This window comes from Hylobates moloch, unplaced genomic scaffold (assembly GCF_009828535.3).
Source record: "Hylobates moloch isolate HMO894 unplaced genomic scaffold, HMol_V3 SCAFFOLD_1, whole genome shotgun sequence".
NCBI lineage: Eukaryota > Metazoa > Chordata > Mammalia > Primates > Hylobatidae > Hylobates > Hylobates moloch.
This window is the reverse complement of record NW_026652276.1, coordinates 102,735,895-102,755,481: the sequence shown is the minus strand read 5'-3', so window position 1 is coordinate 102,755,481 and position 19,587 is coordinate 102,735,895. Positions and strand designations below refer to the sequence as shown.

The window sequence follows — 19,587 nt, the reverse complement described above, 5'->3', positions numbered from 1 at the left end:
AGCTGTCTGTCTCAAGGTGAGTAATAGGTTTGAGGGGACCTGGGCAGGGGATGCGAAGGCAGCAGGGAACCGCTCACTCCAGCTCGCTGTCGCTGGAGGACGGCCTGGGGCGGCGTGGGAGCAGACCGGAGCGGGGACGGCTGCAGCAAGGCCAGGTGGGAAATGTCGAGGGGCAATAGCAAGGGAGCAAAACAGGACACGGAGTTTTGCTAAGGGACAAGAATCCTAATCCCGCCCCAACCCCGCCCCTCACCTCACCATCGCCACGCCCCGCCTCCCTGAGCCTTGGGTGGCCGTCAGCGCCTTTGCCTTCAACCCGGAGTAAAGGTGGCCGCAACCTCTTCCGCCGAGGCGTGGTGTTAAGGGTCACGCAAGATGGCGGCGCCCAGAGGCTGCTGAGGCGTGGAACGGAGGATGGCGCTGGTGGCGCTGGTGGCTGGAGCTCGGCTGGCGCGGCGGCGGCTGAGCGGGCCGGGGCCGGTGCGAGGGCACTGGACGGCGGCCGGGCGCTCGCGGAGCCGGCGCGAAGCGGCAGAAGCCGAGGCGGAGGTGCCCGTGTTCCAGTACGTGGGCGAGCGCGCTGCCCGCGCCGATCGCGTCTTCGTGTGGGGCTTCAGCTTCTCGGGGGCGCTAGGCGTGCCCTCCTTTGTGGTGCCCAGCTCCGGGCCCGGGCCCCGCGCCGGCTCCCGGCCGCGCCGCAGGATCCAGCCCGTGCCCTATCGCCTGGAGCTGGACCAAAAGGTGCGGGCCGCGGCTTCCTCCCTCCCTCCCTCTCTCTCTTCCGCACTCCCGGTCTCCCTCGACCTGTTCGGCTCTCTTCAAGAAGTTGGCTCCTCTGGGCGGCCAGACTTCCGGGATGACGACCCTCGAGCTGGCTGCAAGCCCAGGAGGGGAAGGCGTTAGGGGTGGCCATCAATATTTATTGGGTGGCAGTGCTAGATGTTGTGCCGGGTCGTGTCATTCGCTTAGCACCCAGTGAGTCGACAGTTGTTTCCCCCAATTACTGGAGAGGAAGGGGAGGCCCCAAGGCCCCACCGCTGCTAGCTGTTTATATGCGGTGGGATTCTCACTCAGCCCAGCGTGACTGCAGGAGTTCTGATGTTAGGAAAGCAAAATTCAAAAGCCAATTGAAAATGTATACCAGCTGAGGTGTTTCAATGAACAACTCAGAAAGGGGATTTTTTTTTTTTAATTTATTTATTAGAGACAGGGTCTCGCTCTGTTGCTCAGGCTGGAGTGCAGTGGTGTCATCATAGCTCACTGCAGCCTTGACCTCCCGGGCTCAAGAGATCGTCCTGCCACCTCGCCCAGGAAATTTTTGTGTTTTTAGTAGAGATGGGGTTTCGCCATGTTGGCTAGACTGGGCTTGAACTGAACTCAAGCGATCCGCCCGCCTTGGCCTCCCAAGGTGCTGGGATTACAGGCGTGAGCCACTGTGCCGGGCTGAAAGGATTGATTTTAAAATCAAACCATCTTTGGTCTGTATCCAACCCCACTGGAAGCCCCGTCTTCTCATCGGGACAGTGAAGGGAGGATTGATGAGAGTGTAGTTAAAACACCCAACAAAGACCTTGGGGTTGTCACTGTGTTAAAATTCACAGTAGCTGTAGTACTGAGTTTTCCTTTTCATGGTAATAGCCTGAGAACGTAACGGTGTAGTGTCAGTGAAAAGCATGCAGTCAAGTTACTCAACCTTTAGGAGCCACACTTTCTCATCTGCCTTATACTACTGCTAACAGCAATAAGAAATAGAAAATACAATTAAAAAAAGCAATAACAAAAACTAAACAACAACAACAAAAAAACATAAAATATAGGCCAGGTGCGGTAGCTCATGCCTGTAATTTCAGCACTTTGGGAGGCCAGGGCAGGAGGATCATTTGAGCCCAAGAGTTTGAGACCAGCCTGGGTAACATAGTGAGAACTCATCTCTCTCTCTCTCTCTCTCTCTCTCTCTCTCTCTCTCTCTCTCTATATATATATATATATATACGTATATACGTATATACGTATCTATACATACGTATATACGTATCTATACATACGTATATACGTATATACGTATCTATACATACGTATATACGTATATACGTATGTATAAATTTAAAATACAAAATAGAGTACAAAATAGTTTTTTGTTTTTTGTTTTTTTTAATCTGGTTCTGTTGCCCAGGCTGGAGTGCAGTGGCATGATCATGGGTCACTGCAGCCTCGACCTCCTGGGTTCAAGTGAGCCTCCTGCTTCAGCCTCCCATGTAGCTGGGACCATAGACATATGCTACTATGCCTAGCTTAAATTTTGATTTTTTCATAAAGACAGGTTGTCACTTTGTTGCCCAGGCTTAAAATATAGCTCTTACCTTGAGATAGGTACTATTCCCTAGAAGGACTTTAGCTATATTAACTGGTTTAGTCTTCATAACAGTGCAGTGAGAGAGATGGTACTATTATCATCTTTACTTTTTAGAGAACGAGAAACAGATATAAAGTAATCTATCTCAGGTCACACAGTTGGTAAGGATGGAGCCAGGATTCAAACTAAGGAGATATGTCAACTTACCTGCCACATTAAGAGATGGTGGTGTTTTTTTGTTTTGTTTTGTTTTGTTTTGTTTTGAGACAGAGTCTTATTCTTGTCACCCAGGCTGGAGTGCAGTGGCGCCATCTTGGCTCACTGCAACCTCCGCCTCCCAGGTTCAAGCACTTCTCCTGCCTCAGCCTCCCGAGTAGCTGAGATTACAGGCACACGCCACCATGCCTAGCTAATTTTTGTATTTTTAATAGAGATGGGGTTTCACCATGTTGGCCAAAGCGGGTCTCGAACTCCTGACCTCAAGTGATCTGCCTGCCTCAGCCTCCCAAAGTGCTGGGATTACAGGTGTGAGCCACTGTACTCGGCTGCTAGATAGTGTCTTGGTCTTGGTGAATGGGGATGGTAATACCAAGTGGTAAGCTGGCATTTACCACTATATTTATGGTCTATGTGTAAATCACCCTTCATAGAGTGATTATAAAGATTAAATGAGATAATACTTATCAAACATATAGTAAATGCTCAATAAATGCTAGTTGCTGTCTTAATAATATGTGTTCTTGGGCCAGGCACTGTGGCTGACGCATGTAGTCCCAACATCTTGGGAAGCCAAGGCGGACAGATCACTTGAGGCAAGGAGTTAGAGATCAGCTGGGCCAACATGGTGAAACTCTGTCTCTACTAAAAATACCGAGGTTAGCCAGATGTGGTGCGCATACCTGTAGTCTCAGCTACTCGGGAGGCTTGAACCTGGGAGATGGAGATTGCAGTGAGCCGAAATCACACCACTGCATTCCAGCCTGGGCAGCAGAGTGAGACTGTCTCAAAAACAACAAAAAAAAACCCAAAAATAGTATATGTTCTTGGATTTGATAAATAACCTGTCATTTATTACTGAACAATCTTGACATTGCAAATCAGTTCATGCTTTGTGGGAACTGCTTTTCAGATTTCGTCTGCTGCTTGTGGCTATGGATTCACACTGCTGTCCTCTAAGACCGTGGATGTTACGAAAGTCTGGGGGATGGGACTCAACAAAGATTCTCAGCTTGGATTTCACAGGAGCCGGAAAGATAAAAGTGAGCATCCCTACCTTGTCTCCTCTCTGCCGGGATTGGTCTGAGAAAGCTCTTTTTTTTTTATTTTTTATTTTTTGAGACAGAATCTTGCTGTTGCAAGGCTAGAGTGCAGTGGCGAGATCCTGGCTCACTGCAACCTCCACCTCCCGGGTTCAAGTGATTCTCCTGCCTCAGCCTCCCGAGTAGCTGGGATTACAGGCACACGCCACCATGCCTGGCTAATTTTTGCATTTTTAGTAGAGTTGGGGTTTCACTATGTTCACCAGGCTGGTCTCGAACTCCTGAGCTCAGGTGATCCACCCTTCTCAGCCTCCCAAAGTGCTGTGATTACAGGCGTGAGCCACAGCGCCCAGCCCTCCCTTTGGTGTTCAAGAACATGGTTATATAAACCAAACCATAGCAAAGAAATAGACGAAAACTTAAAGGGATGTTGTTTGAAACCAACATCCTTTGGGCTAGATTATTTTTTAGCCTCTTTGGTAACAATGTTGAACCATCAGGCAATGGGCAAGCACCTGGCATTTGCAGATAAGTAAAGATGTTCTTTTGTGGCCTAAAAGAGATGACCATTTTTCCTAGCTTGGAGACAGACAGCCTGAAGTACTCTGCAGTGTCTAGAATATGTTTTTGGGGGAAAAGGCAGTGAAATCGTTAACATGGAGGCTTTATTCCAAATGTTTGAGCCTCGGATGTAAAAATGTTAGAAATAACTTATAATGGTATTTTAAAAAGTAGACATTAGCCTGGCTGGGCGTGGTGCATCACACCTGTAATCCCAGCACTTTGGGAAGCCGAGGAGGGCAGATCACTTGAGGCCAGGAGTTCGAGACCAGCCTGGCCAACATGGTGAAACCCCATCTCTACTAAAAATATAAAAAATTAGCCGGGCATGGTGGCACACACCTGTATAGTCCCAGCTACTTCGGAGGCTGAGGCACAAGAATCTCTTGAACCCAGGAGGTGGAGGTTGCAGTGAGTCGAGATCATGCCACTACACTCCAGCCTGGGTGACAGAATGAGACTGTCCTAAACAAACAAACAGAAAAGTAGACATTAGCTAAAAATTACTATGAGAACAGTAAGAAATATTTCCTTGGCCAGGCACAGGGGCTCACACCTGTAATCCCAGCACTTTGGGAGGCCGAGGTGGGAGGGATTGCTTGAGGCCTGGAGTTCCAGACCACCCTGGGCAACATAGTGAGACTCTGTCTCTAAAAAAAAAAAAAAAAAGAAAGAAAAAGAATTAGCTGAGCATGGTGGCATGCACCTATAATCCTAGTTACTCCAGAGGCTGAAGTAGGAGGATTGCTTGAGGCCAGGAGTTTGAGGCTGCAGTGAGCGGTGATTGCACCACTGCACTCCAGCCTGGGCAACGGAGCAAGACCATGTCTCTTAAAAAAAAGAAAAAAAGAGTTCCTAAAATAGAGAGGAAATGCCAGGCACGGTGGCTCACACCTGTAATCCCAGCACTTTGGGAGGCCGAGGCGGGCGGATCACGAGGTCAGAAGTTCGAGACTAGCCTGACCAACATGGTGAAACCCCATCTCTGCTAAAAATGCAAAAACTAGCTGGGCATGGAGGCGCGCGCCTGTAACTCCAGCTACTCGGGAGGCTGGGGCAGGAGAATCGCTTGAACTCAGGAGGCAGAGGTTGCAGTGAGCCAAGATTGCGCCACTGCACTCCAGCCTGGGCGACAGGGCAAGACTCCTTCTCAAAAATAAATAAATAAATAAATAAAATGAAATAGGAAATTACACACTGGACAAATACATACTGGACAAACCTTTCATTTTTGTTTTTTTCCTGTTCCCTTGTTCACAGACAAATACATTTTTACATACATAGCATATATTTTGTTTTCTGTCTTTTTTCATTTATTTTATATCAGATGTCTTTTTTTTTTTGTTTGAGATGGAGTCTTGCTGTCGCCCAGGCTGGAGTGCAGTGGCATGATCTCGGCTCGCTGCAACCTCCATCTCCTGGGTTCAGGTGATTCTCCTGCCTTGGCCTCCTCAGTAGCTGGTACTACAGGTGCCCGCCATCACACCTGGCTAACTTGGGGATTTTAGTAGAGACGGAGGTTTCACCATGTTGGCCAGGTTGGTGTTGAACTCCTGACCTCAAGTGATCCGCCTGCCTTGGCCTCCCCGAGTGCTGGGATTACAGGTGTGAGCCACCATGCCCAACCTATATATCAGATGTCTTTTATAAGTCAGTATTGAAGTCTTTATTAGCTGTAAGATGTTACATTACTTTTTTTTTTTTTTTTTTTTGAGTCAGAGTTTCGCTCTTGCTGCCCAGGCTGGAGTGCAATGGCATGATCTTGGCTCACTGCAGCCTCTTCCTCCTGGGTTTAAGCAATTCGCTTGCCTCAGCTTTCCGAGTAGCTGGGATTACAGGCATGTGCCACCATGCCTGGCTAATATTGTATTTTTAGTAGAGATGGGGTTTCTCCACGTTGGTCAGGCTAGTCTCAAGCTCCCGACCTCAGGTGATCCACCTGCCTCGGCCTCCCAAAGTGGTGGGATTACAGGCGTGAGCCACCGTGCCCAGCCCGCATTACATTTTTTATACCTTTTATTCAGAGCAATTTTAGACGTACAGAAGTGTACAGAGTAGTATGATGTGGCATCACCAGCTTCAGGCATCATCAACTCATGCCAGTCTTGTTTTTTTCATTTTTCCCACCTTCCCCCTCAATAAATTTGAAGCAAATTCCAACAGTTTAATTTTTTTGGGGGGTGGGGGGAAACAGGGTCTTGCCCTGTCACCCATGTTAGAGTGCAGTGTCATGATCACTGCTCACTGCAGCCTTAACCTCTCTGGCCCAAGTGATTCTCCCACCTCAGCCTCCAAAGTAGCTGGAAGTGATCCTCCCACCTCAGCCTCCCAAGTAGCTGGGACCACAGGCATGCACCATTATGCTCGGCTGATTTTTGTATTTTTGTATTTTTTTTGAAACGGTGTCTCGCTCTGTCTCCCAGAAGGCTGGAGTGCAGTGGTGCAATCTTGGCTCACTGGCAACCTCTGCCTCCTGGGTTCAAGCGATTCTCCTGCCTCAGCCTCCTGAGTATCTGGGACTACAGGTGTCCACCATCACGTCTGGCTAATTTTGTATTTTTAGTAGAGACAGGGGTGTCACCATGTTGGCCAGGTGGGTATTGAACTCCTGACCTCAAGTGATCCACCTGCTTTGGCCTTCCGAAGCGCTGGGATTACAGGCATGAGCCACTGTGCCCGGCCAAGATTTCTTTAATAAGAAGACCAAGTATGCTTTTTTTTTCCAGACGAAGTCTCGCTCTTGTCCCCCAGGCTGAAGTGCAATGGCGTGATCTCAGCTCACTGCAGCCTCCGCCTCCCAGGTTCAAGCAATTCTCCTGCCTCAGCCTCCTGATTAGCTGGGATTACAGGCGCCTGCCACCACGCCCGGCTAATTTTTGTATTTTAAATACAGACGGGGTTTCACCATTTTGGCAAGGCTGGTCTCGAACTCCTGACCTCAGGTGATCCGCCCACTTCGGCCTCCCAAAGTGCTGGGATTACAGGCGTGAGCCACTGCGCCTGGCCAGAAGACCAAGTATGCTTTTCTGGAACCCGCATCGTGTAATTGAGGCAGCCCATGCCATGGGCTGGGAGTTGGGCTTCTGGTCCTCGCTCTGTCCCTAACTTACCTGCCTTGATGAGTCTTTCCTACCTCCGACTCTCTTTTTTCCAGTGCAGTAGTGTGGAGTTGGACAGTATGATTTCCAATGGTAGAAATGCATGCCTCAATCAGTGTCCTGTGTCTTTTCCAGCGAGGGGCTACGAGTATGTGTTGGAGCCCTCACCCGTCTCCCTGCCTCTGGACAGACCTCAGGAGACACGGGTGCTGCAGGTCTCCTGCGGCCGAGCTCACTCTCTTGTGTTGACTGACAGGGAAGGAGGTGAGTTGACCTATTGGAGGGTGATGGAAGAGTGCAGGGACCATTTCACTGTGAACTGGAGCCTCAGCCTCAGATCAGGCCTGAGTGGCTTGTTCGATGGAGCCACATCTAATGAGTGAAACGTGGCATTTCCTGAGCAGATCAGTGGGATTGCTCAAGACGGCTGGACAAACCTTGTTGATTCTTTTTTATTTATTTTTATTTTTATTTTTTTTGAGACCGAGTCTCGCTTTGTTGCCCAGGCTGGAGTGCAGTGGCGTAATCTTGGCTCACTGCAAGCACTGCCTCCCAGGTTCACGCTATTCTTCTGCCTCAGCCTCCCGAGTGGGACTACAGGTGCCCGCCACCACACCCAGCTAATTTTTTGTATTTTTAGTAGAGACGGGGTTTCACTGTTTTAGCCAGGATGGTCTCAATCTCCTGACCTCGTGATCCGCCCACCTTGGCCTCCCAAAGTGCTGGGATTACAGGCATGAGCCACCGCATCTGGCCACCTTGTTGATTCTTATGTGCTCTGCTCACTGGTTCTTGGAAAATCACATGTATTTATAAATGTAACTACACACAAGGCAGTCTGATCCATTTGTTATGAAGTCACTGAGCTGGGAGGTGTGTAGAAGTGGCTTTTTCTTTTTTTCTTCTTTTTTTTTTTTTTTTTTGAGACAGAGTCTCACTGTGTTGTCCAGGCTGGAGTGCAGTGGTGTGATTTTGGCTCACTGCAACCTCTGCCTCCCAGGTTCAAGCAATTCTCTGGCCTCAGCCTCCCGAGTAGCTGGGATTACAGGTGCCCACCACCATGCCTGGCTAATTTTTGTATTTTTTGTAGAGACGGGGTTTCTCCACATTGGCCAGGCTGGTCTTGAACACCTGACCTCAGGTGATCCGCCCGTCTCGGCCTCCCAAAGTGCCGGGATTACAGACGTGACCCACTGTGCCCGGCCAGAAGTGGCTTTTTCTACTGGTATTGAAAGAAGCCTGTTTGCTAACACATCTTCTAAGTGGTTGGGGGCTTTCAGAGTCTGGGCCCCTAAGTAACACGGCCCCTTTTTAGAAAAGGGGTTTTTCCAGGGAAAGGTCAATGTGATCACATTTTTCACATTTCATTTTCTTTTTTTTTTTTTTTTATCTGAGATGGAGTCTTGCTCTGTCACCCAGGCTGGAGTGCAGTGGCACGATCTCAGCTCACTGCAGCCTCTATCTCCCGGGTTCAGGTGATTCTCCTGCCTCAGTTTCCCGGTAGCTGGGACTACAGGCACCCACCACTGTGCTTGGCTAATTTTTGTATTTTTAGTAGAGACAGGGTTTTACCATGTTGGCCAGTCTGGCCTTGAACTCCTGACCTCAAGTGATCTACCTGCCTTGGCCTCCCAAAAAGCTGAGATTACAGTCATGAGCCACTGTGCCTAGCCTCAAATTTCATTTTCTGGCTGAGTGTGCTCTGTAGGAGAAGGCGGAGGTGGCATTTAGGAGCTCTTTCTTTTTTCTTTTCTTTTTTTTTTTAATTAAAAAGTAAACTTTAATGTCGAAAATGCAAACTTGGGGAAGACAGAAAAGATCACACACAAGGCTGTCACCTCACGCTTGGAAGGTTGCACAGCAGCTGGGCAGAGGTGCTCCTGACTTCCTAGACAGGGCACAGGCGCTGCATTTAGGAGCTCTTTCTAGAGGGGATTGGTGTTAAGGGCAGCCGGGTGACAGGTGTGGGGAGTCCGGTTCTAGCCTCAGAAGGTGAAATTCCCAAGAAGTGGATCTAGGGCCAGGAGGGGAAGGCGGGTCTAGATCCCTCCATGCCCCATGGGAGTTTCTGCAGAGCCTGAGAAAGTTGGAGAAGGAAACCCAGGGGCAGTTGGGGGGGTGGGGGTGAGCTAACCAGGACAGGACCACCAGCGAGACCCCTTCCAGTCCTCACATTCTAGGATCCCACAAACCTGCAAAACTGATTTAATCGGTGGTGTTATTTTTAGTCTTCAGCATGGGAAACAATTCTTATGGGCAATGTGGAAGAAAGGTGGTCGAAAATGAAATTTACAGGTGAGTTCCCAAAAGGCCTACCCTTCCTCTTGTTGAGTTAAATGTCAAAACGTTTCTACGGAGATGACTGTGGTAAACCCGTGGGGCTGTCAGAGGCATGCCTGAGAGAGGGCCGTGAGAACTCAACAGAAAGCTGGGGGAGTGCTATCTGTTTCAGACTGAGCGCCATGCGTTAGCTTGGTGGGAGAGGAGGGGGCATGAGCATTGATTGGTTTTAATGTGTAAAACCTCTGGATAAATTTTTTATTTTTATTTTTTTGAGATGGAGTCTTGCTCTGTCGCCAGGCCAGAGTGCAGTGGCGCAATCTTGGTTCACTGCAACCTCTGCCTCCCAGGTTCAAGCAAGTCCTGTGCCTCAGCCTCCTGAGTAGCTGGGACTATAGGCACGCGCCGGCACGCACCAGCACGCCCGGCTAATTTTTGTAGTTTTAGTAGAGATGGGGTTTCACCATATTGGCCAGAATGGTTTCCATCTCTTGACCTCATCATCTGCCTGCCTTGGCCTCCCAAAGTGCTAGGATTACAGGCATGAGCCACAACGCCCCACCCTCTTACGATGAATTTTTACAAATTAAGTTTTTATTTTACCAAATTGATTTTTAAACATTCCCTTTTATTCATTTTATTTTTATTTCATTTTTTTCATTTTAGTTTTATTTATTTATTTTTTGTTTGTTTGTTTGAGACGGAGTCTCACTGTGTCATGCAGGCTGGAGTGTAGTGGTGAGATCTAGGCTCACTGCAACCTCCGCCTCCCAGATTCAAGCGATTCTCATGTCTCAGCCTACCGAGTCGCTGGGATTACAGGCGTCTGCTGCCACGCCTGGATAATTTTTTGTATTTTTAGTAGAGAGGGGGTTTTGTCATGTTGGCCAGGCCGGTTTCAAACTCCTGACCTCAAGAGATCCGCCCGCCTCGGCCTCTAAAAGTGCTGGAATTACAGGCGTGACCCACCGTGCCCGGCCAGTTCTTTTCATTTTAGTGTTTAAAAACACTTCCCTCTAGTTCCTTGCATGATGTTGGAGGGCCTTAACACCACTCTCAACTTTGGCCATGTGTTAAAATCACCTAGGATTTTGTTTGGCTTTACTTTCATGCCCAGGCCTGACTCGACCTCAAATTTGACCTTGAGAGTTACCCTAACAGTTACTGTGTGTGCAGAGGGGACGGCCCATCAGTTGGGGTGGTTGGGGTGACAGGGAAAGGGCTGCACAGTGCTTGTCATGACTGCATCCCTTGCTTCTTCCCAATTTGTTCCTGGCTGTAGCGAAAGTCACAGAGTCCACAGAATGCAGGACTTCGATGGCCAAGTGGTCCAGGTAAGAGAGATGGGCCGAGAGCTGCTTATTCTGTTCCTGGGGTACTTTTGAAAAGTTGAGATTTGGGTAGGGTGATGGCAAATTTGTTAGGGGGATTTTCTGAATTATTTTAGTAAAAATTATAGCCTACTTACTATAGGCCAGGATTTATGCTAGATTCTAGGGATACAAAGTTTAATAAGATTTTGGGGCCGGGCATGGTGGCTCATACCTGTAATCCCAGCACTTTGGGAGGCTGAGACAGGTGGATCACCTGAAGTCAGGAGTTCTAGATCACCCTGGCCAACATGGTGAAACCCCGTCTTTACTAAAAATACGAAAATTAGCCAGTGTGGTGGCATATGCCTGTAATCCCAGCTACTCAGGAGGCTGAGGCACAGGAATTGCTTGAACCTGGGAGGTGGAGGCTGCAATGAGCTGAGAGATTGCACCACTGCACTCCAGCCTGAACAACAGAGCAAGACTCTGTCTCAAAAAATAAAAAAAGATTTCTGGGGATGACACTCTAGTGAGTGAACAAGTTAAAAAGCTAACTGAGGCCAGATGTGGTGGCTCACACCTGTAACCTCAGCCTCTGGAGAGGCTGAGGCAAAAGTATCACAGCACTTGCTGTATTTATGCATATATGTATTTAAATATTTATTATAGGTACTTACCATGAGCCAGGCACTATTCTGGGGATGAGAATAAAATGGAGAGCAAAATACCGCTGGCCTAGAATACCACAGCACTAATTATACTGTGATATGGCTGGCTTTTTGGTTATATTTGAAAGTTTTTTAGAGACAGGGTCTCACTCTGTTGCCTAGGCTGGAATGCAGTGGCATGATCATAGCTCTCTGCAGGCTTGAACTCTTGGGCTCAAGTGATCTTCTTGCCTCAGTCCCCGGAGTAGCTGGGTCTACAGGCGTGCATCACCATCCTCGGCTAATTACTTTATTTTAAAGAGACAGATTCTCACTGTGTTGGCCAGGCTGGTCTCAAACTCTTGGCCTCAAGCTGTCCTTCCACCTTGGCTGCCCAAACTGTTGGGATTACGGGTGTAAGCCACCATGCCAGGCCTCCTTCACCTATTAGACTGAGTGACTTTGTGCAAGTTACCAGACATCTCTAACATCTCTAAGATTTTTTTTTTTTTTTTTTTTTTTTTTTTATTGCAGTGTCACAATCTCATCTCAGAGCAACCTCTGCCTCCTGGGTTCAAGCGATTCTCGTGCCTCAGACTCCCGAGTTGCTGGGATTACAGGCACGTGCCACCACACCTGGCTAATTTTTGTATTTTTAGTAGAGATGGGGTTTCACCATGTTGGCCAGGCTGGTCTTGAACTCCTGACCTCAAGTGATCCGCCCGCCTTGGCCTCCCAAAGTGCTGGGATTACAGGAGTGAGTCACTGTGCCCAGCTGAGATTCAGTTTCTTACTAGGTGGTTTTGGTTATTGACTTAGCACAGTGCCTGGTGTAAAAATTATTCAATAGATGGTGCTTTTCATTGGGCAGTTAGAAAAATGAGTCTGGAACTGAGGAGAGTTGTTGAGACCGGAGATCACAGTGCAGAGGCCACAGTTAAGCATTGGGAATGGCTGCCATCTCCCAGGGTAGCATGAGGAGTGAGGAAAGAGGAGGGCAGGAGACAGACCCTGGAGAGAGATCCCGACAGCAAAGGGTCTGAAGTAGAGGCTGAGTGCGTGAGCAAGGCTGGAAGCTGTGAAAGTAGAAGAGAGGGCTGGGAGGAGAGGGGTTATGGAGGAGGGGTGGTTCTTTGGAGATGGCGTGGGATGGATGGCAGAGCTCTTGGATTTCCCCCTTTGGAGATCTGCATTTTACTTTAACAAGAGCAGTTTCAATGCAGTGGGAGACTGGTGGATTGAGAAGGAGTAAGATGAGCTTGGAGCAGTCTGCCTGGACCATGCTCCAGGTGCCCAGGAGCTGCAGGCGATGGCGCTGGTCCTTCTTTGGATGAGGACACCAGGGTTCTAAGTATTTCTTCTCATCCCCCTTACCTCTGTTTGTCTGCTAGGTCGCCTGTGGTCAGGATCATAGTCTGTTCCTGACGGATAAAGGAGAAGTCTATTCTTGTGGATGGGGCGCTGATGGGCAAACAGGTAGAGTTCTTTTCATGCACTGGGGTCGTGAAAGTTCTCAGCCCGTGACATGTGGAGCTGTGAGCTGTAGGGCATTTATGGGCTAGAACCCTTCTTCCTTAATTCAGCTTTTACCTCTTATCACTTTCTGAGGAACAGTATTCTTGGCTCCATCGCCCAAGCTGGAGTGCAGTGGTGCGATCACATCTCACTGCAGTCTCAAACTGCCAGGCTCAGGTGATCCTCCCACCACGGTCTCCAGAGTAGCTGGGACAACAGGCGTGAGCCACCAAGCCCAGCTAATTTTTTGTAGCAACAGGGTTTCGCCATGTTGCCCAGGCTGGTCTTGAACTCCTGACCTTAAGCAGTCTGCCTGCTGTGGCCTCTTGGTGGGCTGGGATTCCAGGCGGGAGCCACTGTGCCCTGCTGTAATACTATTTTTTTGCATCCCTTCCATTCCCCTCAGCCCTGGCTCCCATAGAAATGAACTGAGAGAAGGCTGGGTGCGGTGGCTCACACCTGTAATCCCAGCACTTTGAGAGGCCAAGGTAGGCGGATCACTTGAGGTCAGGAGTTTGAGACCAGCCTGGCCACCATGGTGAAACCCCGTCTCTACTAAAAATGCAAAAATTAGCTGGGTGTGGTGGCGCCGGCTGTAATCCCAGCTACTAGGGAGGCTGAGGCAGGAAAATCGCTTGAACCCGGGAGGTGGAGGTTGCAGTGAGCCAAGATCGCACCATTGCACTCCAGCCTGGACAACAGAGCAAGACTCCGTCTCAAAAACAAACAAACAAGCACAAACAGCAGAGAAAAGGACAGACAGGACCTGCCCAAAGGCAAATGTCATTATTGGCACTTGCCATGGGGGTAACCCCTGGGCAGCAACCCAAGGCAGAGCACTGAACTGTAGACTCTTGCCTTCAACCAGGGTCGTCAAAGGGGCCTGTTCCTCAGCAGGTGAATGGATCAACCGTGGCGCATCCAGACAATGTAATGTTTGTTATTTAGCACTAAAAAGCAATAAGCTGCCAAGCTATGGAAAGGCATGGAGGAAACTTAAATGCATGACACTGATTAAAAGAAGCCTATCTGAAAAGGCTACATACTATAGGATTCTAGCTATATGGCATTCTGAAAAAGACAAACTATGGAGACAGTAAAAAGATCTGGGCCGGGCACGGTGGCTCACGCCTGTAATCCCAGCGCTTTGGGAGGCCTAGGCAGGTGGATCACGAGGTCAGGAGATCGAGACCATCCTGGCTGACACGGTGAAACCCTGTCTCTACTAAAAAATACAAAAAAAAGTTAGCTGGGCGTGGTGGCAGGTGCCTGTAGTCCCAGCTACTTGGGAGGCTGAGGCGGGAGAATGGCGTGAACCCACTGCGCCCGGCCTCTCTGCTTACTGTTAACCATGCCATTTTAAGTTCCCTGTTTTTTGGGAGTGGTGTTGGGGATGTCATGGGCTCTTAGAGATTTTCTTTATTTTTAGCAAGACCACTAGTGCATTAGAAAATGCTTGTTGTGATCAGGCAGGTGGCTCACACCTGTAATCTAAGCACTTTGGGAGGCTGAGGCAGGAGGATTGCTTGAGCTGAGGAGTTCAATACCAGCCTGGGCAACATAGTGAGATGCTGTCTCTATTTCAATTTAAAAAAAATTTTAGACCAGGTGCAGTGGCTCACGCCTATAATCCCAGCACTTTGGGAAGCTGAGGCGGGTGGATCACCTGAGGTCAGGGGTTTGAGACTAGCCTCGCCAACATGACGAAACCGCATCTCTATGAAAAATACAAAAATTAGCCAGGTCTGGTGGTGCGTGCCTGTAATCTCAGCTACTTGGGAGGCTTTGGCACAAGAATTAAAGAATTGCTTGAACCTAGGAGGTGGAGATTGCAGTGAGCCGAGATCGCGCCACTGCACTGCAGCCAGAACAACAGAGTGAGACTCCATCTCAAAAAAAAAAAACAAAAAAACAAAAAAAAAGTTGCATAAGCATGCAAATAAGCAGATCAGGGTTTCTTTTCTTTCTTTCTTTCTTTCTTTCCTTCCTTCCTTCCTTCCTTCCTTCCTTCCTTCCTTCCCTCTTTCCTTTCTTTTCTTTCTTTCTTTCTTGTCTCACTCTTGCCAAGGCTGGAGTGCAGTGGTGTGATCTCGGCTTAACTGGAACCTCAGCCTCCCAGGTTCAAGCGATTCTTGTGCCTCAGCCTCCTGAGTAGCTGAGATTACAGGCATGTACCATTATGCCCTGATAATTTTTGTAATTTTTTTTTTTTTTTGGTAGAAACAGGGTTTTGCCATGTTGACCAGGCTGATCTCAAACTCCTGACCTCAAGTGATCTGCCTGTCTCAGCCTCTCAAAGTGTTGGGACAGCGCCTAGCCCCAGATTAGGATTTCTGAGCTGATACTTGTTAAGTGCTTAAAACTGCACTTGGTATATAGTAAGTCTGTGTATGTGTTTGTTAAAAGAGCGAATAATTAAAAATCCGTATTTTCCACTGTGTTAGGTCTGGGTCACTACAATGTCACCAGCTCGCCCACCAAGCTAGGTGGAGACCTGGCGGGAGTGAACATTATCCAAGTTGCCACCTACGGTGATTGCTGCCTGGCCGTGTCTGCCGACGGAGGACTTTTTGGTTGGGGAAACTCGGAGTACCTGCAGCTGGCCTCTGTCACTGACTCCACACAGGTATGCAGTCACTGACGATGTGGTGCTGGGAGGTTTGGAAACTAAGTGTTAAGGAGCCGGGTGTGGTGGCTCACACCTATAATCCCAGCACTTTGGAAGGCCGAGATGGGCAGATCAATTGAGGTCAGGAGTTCAAGACCAGCCTGGGCAACATGGCAAAACCCCATCTCTACCAAAAAAATACAAAAATTAGCCAGGTGTGGTGGTGCATGCCTGTAATCCCAGGTACTGGGGAGGCTGAGGCATGAGAATTGAATCGCTTGCAGATTGCAGTGAGCCGACATCGTGCCACCGCATTCCAGCCTGGGTGACAGAGCAAGACTCTGCCTCAAAAAAAAAAAAAGAGCAAATAGGCTGGACGCAGTGGCTCCCAGCACTTTGGGAGGCCAAGGCGGGTGGATCACCTGAGGTCAGGAGTTCAAGACCAGCCTGGCCAACATGGTGAAACCCCATCTCTACTAAAAAAAAAAAATGCAAAAATTCGCTGGGCGTGGTGGCGGGCACCTGTAATCCCATGTACTCGGGAGGCTGAGGCAGGAGAATCACTTGAACCTGGGAGGTGGAGGTTGCAGTGAGCCGAGATTGCACCATTGTACTCCAGCCTGGGGGACGAGAGCGAGACTTTCTCTCAAAAAAAAAAAAAAGAGCAAGTAAAGGAATAAAGAATGACTATTTCATAGGCAGGGCAGCCACCACACACTTTTAAGTGACCAGATCTCAGGAGGACCAAAAAGGGTGATGTTAAACCATGAGAAACCACCCCCATGATCCAGTCACCTCCCACCAGGCCTCACCTCCAGCACTGGGGTTTACATTTCAGCATGAGATTTGGGTGGGGACAGAGATCTAAACCATATCAATCGTATAACTAATCTCTTTCTTCCCATCACTCATGTTCCACAATTACCAACTAACGGCCAATTCAAAAAATAGAGATATGATTCACATACCATAATTCACCATTTTAAAGTTTACAATTTAGTGGATTTTAGTATTAACATATTCACAAGGCTATGCAACTGTTACTACTATCTAATTTCAGAACATTTTAGTCACTCCTCCAAAAAACCCCATACTGCTAATGGCTAGTTTTTTGTTTATTTGTTTGTTGGCTTTGGTTTTGTTTTTTTTTTTTGACATAAGGTGTCACTTTGTTGTCCAGGCTGGAGTGCTATCATAGCTCGCTGCAGCCTCGAACTCCTGGCTCAAGCAATCTTCCCACCTCAACCTCCCTAGTAACTTGGACTATAGGTGCACACCATCATGCCCAGCTAATTTTTTAAAAAATTTTGTTATAAAACAGTTAGCCAGGCATGGTGGTGTGCACCTGTAGTCCCAGCTGCTGGGGAGGCTGAGGCAGGAGAATGACGTGAACCTGGGAGGCAGAGCTTGCAGTGAGCCGAGATTGTGCCACTGCACTCCAGCCTGGGCGACAGAGCGAGACTCTGTCTCAAAAAATTAAAAAAAATTTTGTTGTAGAGACAGGGTCTTGCTTTTTTGCCCAGCCTACTTTCAAACTCCTGTGCTCAAGCGATCTTCCCACCTCAGCCTCCCAAACTGCTGGGATTATAGGCACGACCACTGCTGTACCTGGCTGGTGCGGTGCTGCAGTTTGAGGCTGCAGTGTGTTGTGATCATACTTGTGAATAGCTGGTGCACTCCAGCCTCGGCAACATAGTGAGATCCCATCTCTAATAAATAAACATATTACATTCCTTAATATAATCAAATTTCTGACAACATGCAGCAGGGTTTTTTTGAGATGGAGTCTCGCTCTGTCGCCCAGGCTGGAGTGCAGTGGCGTGATCTCGGCTCACTGCAAGCTCCACCTCCCAGGTTCATGCCATTCTCCTGCCTCAGCCTCCCAAGTAGCTGGGACTACAAGCACCCGCCACTGCGCCCGGCTAATTTTTTGTATTTTTAGTAGAGATGAGGTTTCACCGTGTTAGCCAGGATGGTCTCCATCTCCTGACCTAGTGATCTGCCCACCTTGGCTTCCTAAAGTGCTGGGATTACAGGCGTGAGCCACCACACCCGGCCCAGCAGGGTTTTAAATATATATTAATAGATAGAGAAATCTGCACAAAGGGAAAGTAAAGGTCAGCTAATAAGATTTTAAAAAGCCTTCTCTGTGGTCTGGTACAGTAGCTAGAAGTGGTTGCAAATTTGGCTGTGAGCTTCCTAGTAAGCAAAGCAAAGAAGAAACATGTTCATTTAAATGATTCATTGTTTCCATAAGACAAACAGCAGATAAGGTGTTGGGGAGAAGTGCGGCTCTCCCTGATACCAAGGCCTGAGAGAAATGTCACCCGTGGCCTTCCTGTGGGGGACAGATCCAGTGGCATGCCATTGTTATCTATTGCCACATAACAAATGGCCCCAATACTTAGTGGATTAAAACAATACACTTTATTTATTTATTTGTTTTGAGATAGGATCTTGCTCTGTCACCCAGGATGGAGTGCTCACTGTAACCTCCACCTCCTGGGTACAAGCGATTCTCCTGGGTCAGCCCCCCGAGTAGCTGGGACTACAGGCACTTGCCACCATGCCCAGCTAATTTTTGTATTTTCAGTAGAGACAGGGTTTCATCGTGTTGGCCAAGTTGGTCTTAAACTCCTGACCTCAAGTGATCCGCCTGCCTCCGCCTCCCAAAATGCTAGGATTACAGGCGTGAGCCACCACACCTGGCCACAAATGTCATTTTATGTTAATTTTGGTTGACATCTGCCTCTTCCACTAGACTAGAACCCTCTGAGGGTGGAAACTGAGTCTCTTTTGCTTCCCATTCTACCCCAGCACCTAGTATGATGCTTGGCATGCAATGTTCAGGAAGTATCTGTGGAGTGAATGACTGAACTGGGACTCAGCTACTCTGTACCTATGACCAGAGCACTTCCCGGTCCTTACTGACTTGCTTTCCTAACAGTGTGGCTCTTTTCTTTGGTTTAGGTGAATGTGCCCCGGTGCTTACACTTCTCAGGAGTGGGGAAGGTGCGACAGGCTGCGTGCGGTGGCACGGGCTGTGCAGTGTTAAATGGTGAGACCTTCTTTCCGGTGGCTCACTGGGAAGCCGTAGGTAGATTGCATAGGGAGTGGTCAGTGTCCATTGGATTTGCAGGCTGTAGATCTTAGCCTTAGGAGGGTAACATGGCTGGGCACGGTGGCTGACATCTGTAATCCCAGCACTTTGGGGAACTGATGCAGGAGGATTGCTTAAGGCCAGGAGTTCCAGACCAGCCTGGGCAACATAACGAGACCCCATCTCTACCAAAAAATGGAGAAATTAGCTGGAAGGCTGGGTGTGGTGGCTCACACCTGTAATCTCAGCACTTTGGGAGGCCAAGGTGGGCGGGAGTTCAAGACCAGCCTGGCCAACATGGTGAAACCCTGTCTCTAATAAAAATAGAAAAATTAAGCCGGGCGCGGTGGCTCAAGCCTGTAATCCCAGCACTTTGGGAGGCTGAGGCGGGCGGATCACGAGGTCAGGAGATCGAGACCATGGTGAAACCCCGTCTCTACTAAAAACACAAAAAAATTAGCCGGGCGTGTTGGCGGGCGCCTGTATTCCCAGCTACTCGGGAGGCTGAGGCAGGAGAATGGCGTGAACCCAGGAGGTGGAGGTTGCGGTGAGCCGAGATCGCGCCACTGCACTCCAGCCGGGGGGACAGAGAAAGACTCCGTCTCAAAAAAAAAAAAAAAAATAGAAAAATTAGCCAGACATGGTGGTGCATGCTTGTAATCCTAGCTACTTGGAAGGCTAAGGTGGGAGGATCGCTTGAACCCAGGAGGAAGAGGTTGCAGTGAGCCGAGATCGCGCCACTGCACTCCAGCCTGGGTGACAGAGCGAGACTCTGTCTCAGTAGAAAAAGAAAAAATGAAAAATTAGCTGGGCATGGTGGTGCACGCCTGTAGTCCCAGCTACTCAGGAGGCT

The 19,587-nt window shown here is 48.7% G+C and overlaps 1 protein-coding gene across 2 annotated transcripts in view; it reads left to right on the top strand.

Moving 5' to 3' along the window:
• The first annotated feature begins 284 nt into the window (after nt 1-284).
• RCC1L (RCC1 like) overlaps nt 285-19,587 on the top strand; it is a 34,700-nt gene continuing 15,397 nt past the window's right edge. Inside the window, exons 1-8 of one of the 2 annotated variants that reach the window (XM_058443968.1) lie at nt 285-741; nt 3,483-3,612; nt 7,407-7,535; nt 9,500-9,566; nt 10,834-10,885; nt 12,903-12,987; nt 15,471-15,652; nt 18,605-18,692. In XM_058443968.1, the coding sequence (XP_058299951.1) occupies nt 415-741; nt 3,483-3,612; nt 7,407-7,535; nt 9,500-9,566; nt 10,834-10,885; nt 12,903-12,987; nt 15,471-15,652; nt 18,605-18,692 (1,060 nt within the window). In that variant the 5' untranslated portion in view covers nt 285-414. The remainder of the gene's footprint in view (nt 742-3,482; nt 3,613-7,406; nt 7,536-9,499; nt 9,567-10,833; nt 10,886-12,902; nt 12,988-15,470; nt 15,653-18,604; nt 18,693-19,587) is intronic. The other variant, XM_032756525.2, reaches the window with a different exon arrangement.